The sequence below is a fragment of the Malaclemys terrapin genome, chromosome 11 (genome assembly GCF_027887155.1).
Source record: "Malaclemys terrapin pileata isolate rMalTer1 chromosome 11, rMalTer1.hap1, whole genome shotgun sequence".
NCBI lineage: Eukaryota > Metazoa > Chordata > Testudines > Emydidae > Malaclemys > Malaclemys terrapin.
Window position 1 is genome coordinate 39,925,067 of NC_071515.1, and position 12,018 is coordinate 39,937,084.

Genomic DNA, 12,018 nt, shown 5'->3' on the forward strand with positions numbered 1-12,018 from the left:
TAATTAGATGTATCTGAATTGACAGTGCCACCCAAACTCTTGCCACCATACTCTGGCTGAAAATTTATTGAATTACTTATCTACCAAACTGTAATTCAGATTTCACTGGTCAACCCTCAGTCTTTGTGGTCTCCTTACATTGTGGGCCATGCAAGCCTACAAGCACCCGAGTGCCCAACCTCTTGGCAGACGCAGTTCCTCCTCTCCAGAATTCCTCCCTCACACTTGTAAGACTTTGTGCCTATGCATGGCAGCCACCCCATGTGTTCAAATTGTTATCTATTAGTCTCCTCCTTTCCCTGACCCTGCAGACTGTGGGACAACAGGCCAAGGTGCCTCCCACAATGACTTCCACCCAAACTAGTGACAAGTCTTTCTGGTCTTCCCATATGGACTCCCACTGATGGATTCAAGACTGTCCTACACTTGTTTCCTGTGTCTTGCACTACAGCTTCTGCTGAACACTGCAAAATGCACAGAGGAAAGCAACTCTCCCCCACCCCAGTGGATTGGCCAATCTGCTTCCAGGGAAAATTCCTTCCTCACCACAAACTATTTTATCAAACCAGCCTTGTCCATCCCTGTGAAGATCACTTAACCTTCCCCCACACCTGCCCCGCTGCCCACCCCTTCCTGCCATAACTCTTCCAGGAGAGAAATGGCCTCCTCAGATAGACAAAGCCAACAATGCCTGAGCTAAGTGGTCACTGGGATGAGAAGCTGGCTTTGACTACCACACGGAAAGGTATGTTTCCCTTGAGCCCCTAACTTCCCCATGTGTGGGCCAAGCGTCATAACCCTACCGATTACAAGTCAGGAAAATCCAGAAAAGAAGTGACAGTTGCATTGGGGCGGAGAGGGTTGTAGGGTGGAAGGGATCCACCTATTGCTGGCAACTAGGTGGGGCAGGATCTGGCAAACCATGATGACCCTTGTGAAGGCAGAGACCCACAATATTTGCAATAATTAACAACATAATTGCCCTTAAATTCCAAATGGGCTGGTGTTTTCCTTTCCATTGGGAACCTTGGGTACAACAGTTTGCTGTATTTCATTATGTATTCTACCATTGCACAAGTTCAATATTCCATTCTTGCTTACACACAGTAACTGTCCAGATGATTCCCATTTTTAGGAGAGGAAAATTAGTGATGTGAAATGTTAAATATATTTACAAACAAATAAATAAAGAGAAAAAAGGGGAAAATGCCACACCCTGCATAATATGAAAAAGATCAAAGCAGAAGGCAATGAGCAATCCCTTTAACAGCAGCAGTTTACACAAGAACACAGAAGCATAAAAATTTACTGTCAAAATGTTTATTGCAAAATAGAAGTTTGGAACAAAGAGAAGCAAAGGAAAAAACTTCACATCAAAATCAAGTTCATGACACCAACTGAGAAAATTGAATACATTACATTTTTTTTTTTAAACCTGGAAAACCAAATCCATACTGTGAACAAAGCAAGACATCACATGTTAAGTGCGGTGAAGAAAACAACTGACTACTGAAAGGTCTTACCACAAGAGGGTGTAACATTGCATGTTCCATACAAATTAGCTAGTCAGTTTACACCACAATAATTTTGGCACAGGTTTTGTTCAGCATAGTATTTCAGTAGGAAGGGATGAAGTTTTCTAACACTGAAAATATTTTCTATTAAAATTTCATTTGCTCACACTTGGAGTATAAATAGAATCATTTCCTAGTATTCAGTACAAAACTTTTTAAAGAGTGCAAAAGCAAGAAAATGCAGTGGACTATATCTGACTTTAAAAGTCAGCAGAATATTTTGCACACAACGTAAAATGTTTAATGTAGGTTGTTGATACTACAGTCCTGAAACTAAATCTTCACACACCAGAAACCTCTATACAGACTTCATAGTGTGCACTACGTTGAAGTCAGGGGGGAAAAGTGCATTCCTCTCCAGATTTCTATTGGTATATTTAAGGACTGTAAAAATTATTGCATGTCCTGTGACCTTATTTTGCTACATGAAAGTTGGAAGAACAGAATGGATTCTCTATTGGCCTGTAATTAAACCTCTATCAAGTCGGAGGTCTTATTAAAAACCTGTAAAAGCTGCCTTATTGCAAAAACAGAAAATAGCTTACTAAAGATGTACAGTAACTTTGCTAGTTACTTATTAGCTTTATTATGCGTGCTGTGGATTTACTGCTGCTGATAGCAATATAAATCATTAACGTATCAATATTTAATTAGAATAACTGCTTTAAGATCTACAATGAAATGAAATCAAAATCTAATAAAATACTGCAATGATAAATGAACAACAAGTCAAGAACATGACCATGTGCCGAAGAGCTACTTCAGATCTCATGTCTCAAAAATTCCCAGCATCTAGAGGAGACTAAGTCCAAGTATTACAACTAACAAATATAGCCAGCTGATCAAGCATATCCAAACACTCCACAAACAATATAAGCCCTGAAACTAAGTCCTCAGATCTAAGCATTAGATCTCAGAGCAATTGCTATTCTAAAGCATTAGTATTATTACAGTTAGAAAAGTGACTACATTAAAATAGTCTTACTCAGCATATCTAGTCCCTGCAACTTTTCCAAGTCTGAAAGAATGAGAACTGGGTTCGGAGTCAGGAAATCCTGAGTTCTAATCCCAGCTCACTATGTGGCTTTGGGTAAATAAAAGGGCTAAACTCGGAGTTCCTCAAGTCAGGAAATAAGTCCCACTAAAGCCAGTGTTAGTTTAAGTATAATGACTGAGTAAAAACTAGAAGTTCAGATTTGGCCTTTAACTTCTCTGTATCAGCTTCCCCAGCTGTGAAATAGGATAACAACATTTCACCTTATCTGCCTCATAGGGCCCTGGGTTAATACTTTGATCATGTGACATGCTATGTAACTGTTAACTATTATTAGCAACTATTGTAGACCCTTTGGTGTTTGGACATCTAGATAGATTAAAAAAACAAGTTTAATCCTGCTAGCACTGCAGAGCAAAATCAACGGTGGAAGATCAAAACGGTTTTGTTTTGCCTCCATAACTTTCAAATTTAAAATATAGTGAGGATGTTTGAGGCAGAAACAACATAGCTGGATAGTCAAGCACAATTTATTTGTGACTTGTAAACTGAACACATTTGGTATGGCAGTCATTATAGAAGAATAAAAAAATAGACCTCCACAATGTCATTTTGTAAGCGAAGCTACTATTTTGAATATAACCGTACTTTAAAGGAATCACAACAGGAAAGTTTGGGAAAAGCCTTGAGCTTAGTAGATCTTTCTTTTACAACAATTCTAGGACCTTTCTACTTTGAACATGAAAGTAAATGTTTGGAGAGTTATTTCTTTATTTCTCAATAGATCTTTATTAGAGTTGGCTAAAAAATAGAGACAATTCATGAAAATGTTGTCCTTGTTTTTCATTGACAAATTAAATTTAAATTATTTTTACCAGCTCTGCTCTCTATGTACAAGATGCCAAATTATTCCATTTATTATGCTCAAGTAACTCCTATTCACTTTAATAAGAGATGCATGAGAATATCTGTCCTCAACAAAAAAGTGATGTGATATAGTAGTGTTGGAATATTTTATTAGGTGAAGATTTAAATCAAGAAGTGGATTTGAACATCTAATTAAAACCAACACGTATGTATATAAAGTGCATTGAGATTATTAGGTGCTTTAAAAGTGCAAAGTATCAGTATCAGTGCTAAGAAGAGATATTTTTGTTTTTGCATTTCTAAACATACTGGGTTCAATTTTGACTTCAGTTACAGCTGTGCAACTCTACACTAGAAATATGGTACAGTAGTTTAACATAGATACATATTAGATTATACAAATCCTTCAATTTTTCCTGCCTGTAGTATAGTGGTTATAAAAATAACGTTGCTGCGGTAGCTGTTAGCAGGTGCAGACTTAAAAAACAATACAAATCTGCATTTGGAAGTAGCTTGTTTGCTGCCATTTCCATTTAATTTGTTGCCCCTTTTCTATTCTGTCCCTCTCCACACCCTCAGTCACTTTGCTTAGTGCTCCTAAAATGCTATTACCACTGATATTGTAGGAGCAAATTTCACTTGGACAAGATATAGCAAATTATCCTAATAAGAACATATTGCATTGTTCAGTGTTGAAATGACAAATTCTTACTAGCATGAAAAAATTGCCCCAGATATCACAAAGACAATGGACTTGAACCTGCTAGCAAGAGGGTGGAACCTGGCTCAAATTCTATACATTTCATACAGTTAAGGGCCCAGTCCTGTGAGGTGCTGAGATCCAGTTGAACTCAAGCATTGTTGAAAGCACTGAGTGCTTTGCAGGTGACCAGAACAGCACTGGGCCTTACATGAGGAAAAATTGCACTCGTCACCCTAGAAAAGCTAATTTTAAAACTTCTCAAGAATTTTTTCTCTTATTTCTAAATAGTAGAATATAATGTTCCAAACTCTTGGAGATCCAGCTTCAGACCTGCTATCATGTAATGATTCTACTTTCTAAGGTATTTAAACAGCATTAATCACCATTTTTCATGAGAGAAACACTATCAACACATGACACTTAGGAATTTAATTATCCCCTCAAATCCAACTGAATATGAAAGTAACCCTTTTCTTTAAAATTTTTGCCCTTCTTTATTTGGCAAACGTTTTACAATGGGCCTATCTTCTGCACCTGTAGGTGTGAATGTATCTGTTTCCTTCTCTCTTTCTGTGCCACCACCAAAGAGTTCATCAGGAAAATACATTCACTGTTCCGGGCAGAGTGTTTGTGGGGTAATTACTGCAACAGATACTTATGTACTCAATTTTAGGATGAATCATAATAACAGTGGCAATATTTTTAAAATGATTTCACAGCAGAAAAATGGATATTTAAACTTTAGAGAATATTCTTCATGTCATCACTGAGAATTTAGCTTAAGCCACAGTAGGAGGGCTCAAACACTTTTAAAATGTATCTCTCTCCCCTATTCTGGAAAGGACAGTGATAAATGGTTTAATAGTTACAGCAAAATAAAAAATTGCTGTAAATAACCTAAGACCAATTTTGCTCTCAGCAAAACCGGAATAAATCCAGAGTAAAGCCATCAAAGTTAATGAGATTTCCTGGATTTACACGCATGTAACAGAAAACCAGTGAGCTTGTAGACTACCACAATGCAATTAGGTGGTGAGGTTTTATTGTAAGTGACTGTACTAAAGAGTGAATTTCACAAACTAAAGAGAAAGAGAGAAAAGAACATTTATACAAATTATCTATTACCAGTGATTGTCTGTATTCAATTGCTGTTTCTTAAACTGTAGTTTGAAAGGGCTTTATTTTTCTCAACCCTGCTTAGCCTTCTTAGTAATGTATTTATGATATCACAGGATATTGCCTTGAAAATGATTGAGAAATCACAAATTTAGCAAAACAACTTCACTGTAGCAGTCAGAAAGAATGGATTGTATAGGAAAAGCCCACATGGAAACACAAATATGTTCATATGATCAACAATAAAACAGGTAAAGAAAACTACAAAAACAAAAAGAAAAGTAATGGATGTATGTTTAAGTAAAATAGGTGTTTAAGTTCCCCCATTGTTTTCAGATCTTAAACATATTCAGCCACAGAAGTTTCTGTAATCAGACACCAAATATTACAGCATAAATTTGAGCTGCAGCTATATTTTGTGGGTTTTAAAAACCTCAATTTGTTTTGAAATTTTTGTTCCAAATTTCAGCAAAGCAAAAATAGGTCAACACAATCTAAAAACCAACAAGATAGATTTTTAACATACAAATATGACTGGCCTAGAAAAATGTAGTGTTTTTGCTTTTGTTTCTTTTACAGGGTTTAAAACAGACCAAAATGACAGGATGATTTTTCTGAAACTTTATTGCTTTTATTTGCTAGAAACCAATTTTAGATGTAATTAGTTTTCTAATTTCATTCACTAGAATCATCTGTATCATCAAAATCATCATCTTCATCATCATCTGACCAGTCAAATTCTCTGAAACCCACAGCCATGTTGATTTTCTTCCCCTTTCTCATAGAGGTGGTTTTAGAAGAATTCTTTTTGGCTTGCATGTTTATCTGCATTCCAGAATGCAGGACAGATCCTGCTTGGTTCATAGAGAAGATACCCCCAAAGCCCTTCATCATCAAGGCCTGCAGACTTTGGTTCATGCCAGCTACCTCCCCGTTACTTGTTGATGTGATCTGACATGACATCTCTGCACTGTTTGATTCCTCTGTTTTAGTTTCAAAGTAAGACTCCTGAGACATTCTTGCAGCAATAGGTAAGAAAAGCTATTTAAAGGAGGAAAGGACAGAGTAAAAAGGAAAGTTAGAACCAATTCAATTCAAGGCAAAAAAGACACTACCAGATTAGTTAGCAATAAACAGAAAGCAAAATGATTAGTGAATCAAAACATGGAGCTCAAGTAAGAATTCATTAAAACAGACTTGGCTTAAATTTTTTTAAAATGAAAGAGCAAAACCACCACCAAACAGTGTGCAAAGGATCATAGGTAGCCCAGCTTTCATGTTGAAAGAAAGTTCCAACTTTTGAATCTCTCATTTTGTACCATACAAAATGGTTTACAACATTTCTCTAACTCGTGTGGACTTTACCACAGGAATCTAGGTACAAGCAGAGCCATGTCTCGATTGAGATGCTTAATTTTAGTATTCAGAATTGCACAATAAATCAACGTAGGATTAAAGAACCCAGACAAGTCCCTGATGCAGAGTGAAATGTTTTTATCCAGAGATCAGAAGATACCACAGCAGTAAACGTGTATGTACAGATCTAGATAGATTGAATTAACTTTTTGTTCACCATTTTTGAGGCCACAATCAAAAGGAGGGTTATAGACCAATCCTACCACTGTTAAAGTCAGAGACAAAATTTTTACCAACTTCAATGGAAGTAGGAGCAGGTCTCTAGTTCTGGACTATTAACAAATTGCTCCTATAAACCTATATTTGGTGTGTTTCTGTATACCCTGCAATACAAGGCATTGTGGATTTAATCTCCACTTACACATCAGGGCATTATCTTGACCTAGTTTGTTACTACCATTTTTTTCAACAGAATGAAAAGTGTCCTCTAGAGCTAAATCATGATTAATGCCTCTTCAAGGAGGCCAAACTAGTAACCTCTGTGACATACCTGCTCATCACAGTGAGCAAGAGCTCTGGTGTTGGATTCAAAATTAACCTACTAAAGGGGCAGCATGTTATGTTATTTCTGTACTGCTGAAATGGCCTTTATTTCCAGAGCTGTTTTCCAAACTAAGTTTGTATTGCTTTCCAGACATCTTGCTTAACCTAATCACAACTGCTCAGTCTGTTTTCTGCTCACAATTTGTTACTGGGAAAATTATTAAAATGGGGTGTAACACATGGGGAACCATTAAATCATTCTCCTTAAATCACAGAGCTCTATCTATGAATGATATGATGCCTCCGACTTAAGATTTAATTTTATAAGCTGCAAGCTGAATAGGAAAAAAAAAAATCACACAAGTCACCTTCTGCCATAAAATCTTACTCAATACAAAAAAAGCAAGGCTCTCATTTATGGGGGTTTGGGGAGTAGCACGTAGAAATCTTGAGCATAGTTTCAGGGTGCCCAGTTTATACTACTTCCATGGCAGAGAGCGATTTCAGCCCCTATATGGGGATTTTAGGCATATCAGAATCCTCCTTATGCATGGGAGGAGTCCCCTCTAAAAATCTACAAAGCTACTACATTGTCCTCCTTCAAGTGTTTCTCTAAATCTCACCTCTGTCATGATGGCTACACAATATTTGACAATGGCTAGGCAGCTGATGTGCTGTGACTACTACTCATTATGCTAACTATAATCACCTCACTGTTCCTTGTGTTCTCCCATGTATTTGTTGTATCCACCTGTTGCCTCTTGTCATATACAAAGACTAAAGCCCAGATTTTTAAAGGTGTTTGGGTGTTGCTGAAATCAGCATTGCAACGCCAGACTGATGTAAAATCTGAAGTCTCACTTTCACAAAGGATTTGGGCACTTGCAATTTTAAGGCCCATTGGGGTATGTCTACACTGCAATTAAAAACCTGTGGCTGGCCTGTGCCAGCTGACTCCAGGCTTGGACTGGAGCCCAGACTCTAAGACCTTTGAGGTGGGAGGGTCCCTTAGTTCAGGCTGCAGCCCGAGCCCAGAAATCTACACTGCAATTAAACAGCCCCTTAGCCCAGGCCCCATGAGCCCAAGTCAGCTAGGAACAGGCCAGCTGTGGGTTTTTAATTGCGGTGTAAACATACCCATTGGAAGTCAATGGATTTAGGCTCCTAAGTGCCTAAATCCCTTTTGAAATGAGACAGGCGTTGCAATGTTTAGTGCAGAAATGCCTAGAGACCTTTCAAAATCTGTGTCTAAGAGCTCGCTGGGGGAGTGTGACAGAGTGCAGGGAGTGAACTCTGATCACTCAGATGCTAATTAGTTCCCAGAGGAAGCTGATTGGGGTAATTATCTAATCAGGCTGGTGGACTGAGTGGAATAAAGATTCAATTAGCCCATCAGCCCACGACTGGGCTGGGAAGGAAGAGCTGGGGACAGGGGAACAGGGCTAGCTGAGCCCAGTCACATAAAATCCTCAGGGAAGGGAGACCTCAGTTCCCCTCAGGTCTGGGGGAGAGGACCAAAGAACCATAGATATTGTAAATCTCCTGTTGCACAGGGACTGTTGTGATAATGGCACAAGGAACTTAAAATAAAAGGGCGCTGTGAATGCACAGCCCCTGGAGTCCACACAATTTCTGTGGGGAACGGAAGGATGCCCTGTTACAGGGAGGGACTGTCTTTATGTTATGAGTGTGCAGTGCCTAGCACAAAAGAGCCCTGCTCCAGCGCTGGGTTTCCAGTTGCAACCACAACAGAAATCCATAATATTTTTTTTAAATGGCCAGATCTAAGCACATTGCAGTCTAAGTTAATATTGAATTTGGTGCACACCTTCACCAATCCCTCCCAGTTTCCTTCCTCTAGCACACCCAGCTCAGGGGAACCTACCCATTCCCTTCTCTGTGGCCTTTCCTCCTTCAGATGGGTGTCCTGTTGTGGAACCAGTGTGTGCAGCAGATTATGTTTTATTTGCCAAATTAGCCCCAGATTCCTTTGTGCAGCAGTGCTTTACAAGAGATGATGTGGCCACAGAATATCAGATTCAAAAAGTGCCCGCAGCACAAAACAGAGCAGAGACCAGGTTCATGCAGGTGTGGGGAGAAACTCTGCAGTTAAAAGAAGAGCTGCTCAGGACTGGCCCCTTAAATGTGGCAACCATCTATTCAGACTATGCCTAACGCAGCTCGATTCCCAGAACAGTTTCCCTGTGTTTGTTCCTATGCATTAACACATGCTTCCCATTAACTTCAAACCCATCTACTTGCTTCACCTACAGTAGATTAGAGCCACACAGATAAAAATCCCACACTTCACTTTTTTGGGTTTTCTCTCTTCAAGCAAACTCCATGTAGCAGGTGGGCTTTATTTCAAAAAAATCTTTTGGGTGCTACCACACTAAAAGACTGAGGAATAGAGAGAGACTTGTGGCCTTCTGGATGGATCACACCCTTCAAAACCTATGGAGCCCAGGGATCTTTGAGGAAAGAATCTCCAACCATTGCAGATCCTCAGGCTCCTGTGCCGCTCTCTGGGGTGCCCCGCTAGCAGTAAGCTCCCTCGTGCTTTCCAGGTGACCCCTACATGTTTGCATCCAAGGGGAGCAAACTGCATGGACTGTCAGTAAAGTTGCTCATGAGTAAGGCTATAATTTAGTCATGGGTATTTTTAGTAAAAGTCATGGTCAGGTCACCGGCAATAAACAAAAGTTCACAGCCCATAACCTGTCTATGACTTTTACTAAAAATACCCATGACTAAATCTCTGCTCCTGGGCCTCACTGCTCTGGGGGGCCTCTGCTCCCGCAATGGGGACTGACTGCCCCCGGTGGCCCACTGCTCCAAGGCCCCCGGGGACCACTCTCCTGATGGCCTCCAGGGCCACCCCCGCGACCACTGCTGCTTAGGTTGTCCCTGGGGCCATCTTGGGATGCTCCCTGAGACCGCTGCTGCTCCTGCAGTTCCCGGGGCCAGCCACACCGGCCACTGCTGAGGCTCTCCCAGGCTGTAGGCATCAGTTGAGCACTGGCAGATTCATAGCTGGAAACCAGACCTGCTCACCTATAAGTTAATATTGTTTAAGATAGGTGATAAACTTGTAAAGATGTGTTTAGACTCTATAAAATGCTCATAAGTTTCTGCATGCATTCATCTTACTTGTAATGTCTGTAGCCCATGCGGTAAGGTAATATGAAAGTTTTGCTTTATAATTGTAAAAATGCCTGCTCTGAATTTGTGACTCTGAGCAAGAAGGGAGTGGTTTCCCTGCCCACCAAGGAGGACTATCAAGACTAAATGGGCCACTGTAGGATAAAAACTTAGTTGATTGCTCCATCCACCCATGAAGAAGTTACGTGCAGGAGCCCTTATCCCATCGATTTTAACTCTGGGGCAAGGTCATATAAAGATCCTCACAGGAAGAAACATTTATCTCTTTGCAGTTTGGCCTCTCACAAGAGCTGGAGCTAAGAAACAAAAGCCGCAATCTCCTGGGTCAACCTCAATTAGCCCTAAAAGACATTCAGCACTGACAGCTTACTTCATCTGTGTCACCTTTTGGAACCATAGATTGTAACTCATTTATGCTTATATGTTGTCTGCTTTAACCTGTAAATAACACTCATTTCTTTTTCCTAGTTAATAAGTATTTAGTTTGTTTACTATAGGATTGGCTACCAGCATTGTCTTTGGTGTGAGATCTAAGGTATAAATTGATCTGAAATAAGTCTGGTCTCTCAGGACTGGGAGCTTGTGATTTTTGGCGCAAGTGACCATTTATCACTAAGTCCATTTATCACTAAGTCCATGTTGCATAGATTTAGCTACACCCCATGCTCTACATAATTCTAGTTTTATTTGCCCTCCTCCATGCTTCACAGTTGAGGGGAGCACAGAGACTCTTGTCTGCAAGGATCACCACTTACAAAGAGAACGCCCAGCAGTGCTGTTTTCCATATGGCTAGAAATAAAAGATTTCTTTTTATTTGTAAATTAGCACTGAATAGAAGCTACTTTGCTATGAAGAAAGCAACTCTGATAGAACAGGGCAAGTTTTTGTCTCTACACAAAAATTTGAAAATGACGATCTTCAGCAGTACAGTAGTTCATTAAAGGTCTCAGAAAAATAAACCTCTGTATTTCATACTGTTCTCAATCATTTAAATGCAGTAAGAGAGGTGGGTTAATGTTATGCAGAACAGAAGTCCATGATAAGCACAACAGGCCTTATCACAATGAATTCTTCCTTCAGCAATGCCAGCTACAAGTGAAAAGTGGACGTGATAAGCAAGTACAGCATAAAACAGCCCTTGGGCCTTGCTCACAAAAAGATTGGCTCATTAAGGCTGTGTCTCGTGCTGTGCACTTTATAGGAGATGGCCCACAGCTCAGTTACTGGAAGTTTGCTGGTGTTAAAGCAAGCACACAGATACAGACTTAGAACATACAGTGTCTGGATATAGGAAAACATTCATTCTTTATCATTACACTTCTACATGTTCACAGCTGGAACATGTGCATAACTTCATTCATATAAATGCCAATACGCTGTCCCTCAAAACTAAGTTGCAAGTAAACTGGATTGGCTAGAATCAATATTACTATGTAAGCAGGACTTAATTGTGTATTAGAATGCTGAACCTACGGAATCATAACTGATTGCATAAGGGAATGGCAAACTACTGCAAACTCAAGTCGGCATTTGTTTTGGCTAATACTGAAAATAGAAGCAGAAATAATGTTGTAATTCTATTAAGCAAGTGTCACAATTATGATGCTAAATTAACTGTGTTCCAATACAAACACTCAGGACCTGACCATGCACTCCAATTTCTGGCAAAATTTCCACTGAAGTCAATGGGAGTTAAACCTCA

General features: G+C 39.5%; 1 protein-coding gene across 3 annotated transcripts in view; it reads right to left on the bottom strand.

The window, feature by feature from the left end:
• Window positions 1-12,018, bottom strand: part of MAP3K20 (mitogen-activated protein kinase kinase kinase 20) — a 130,236-nt gene that overhangs the window by 30,541 nt on the left and 87,677 nt on the right. The window contains exon 12 of one of the 3 annotated variants that reach the window (XM_054043676.1): window positions 1,305-6,295. The exons of the other annotated variants lie outside the window; for them this stretch is intronic. Within the exon in view, the coding sequence (XP_053899651.1) occupies window positions 5,930-6,295 (366 nt within the window). The 3' untranslated portion in view covers window positions 1,305-5,929. Of the gene's footprint in view, window positions 1-1,304; window positions 6,296-12,018 lie in introns of those variants that run through there. 3 annotated transcript variants of the gene reach the window in all.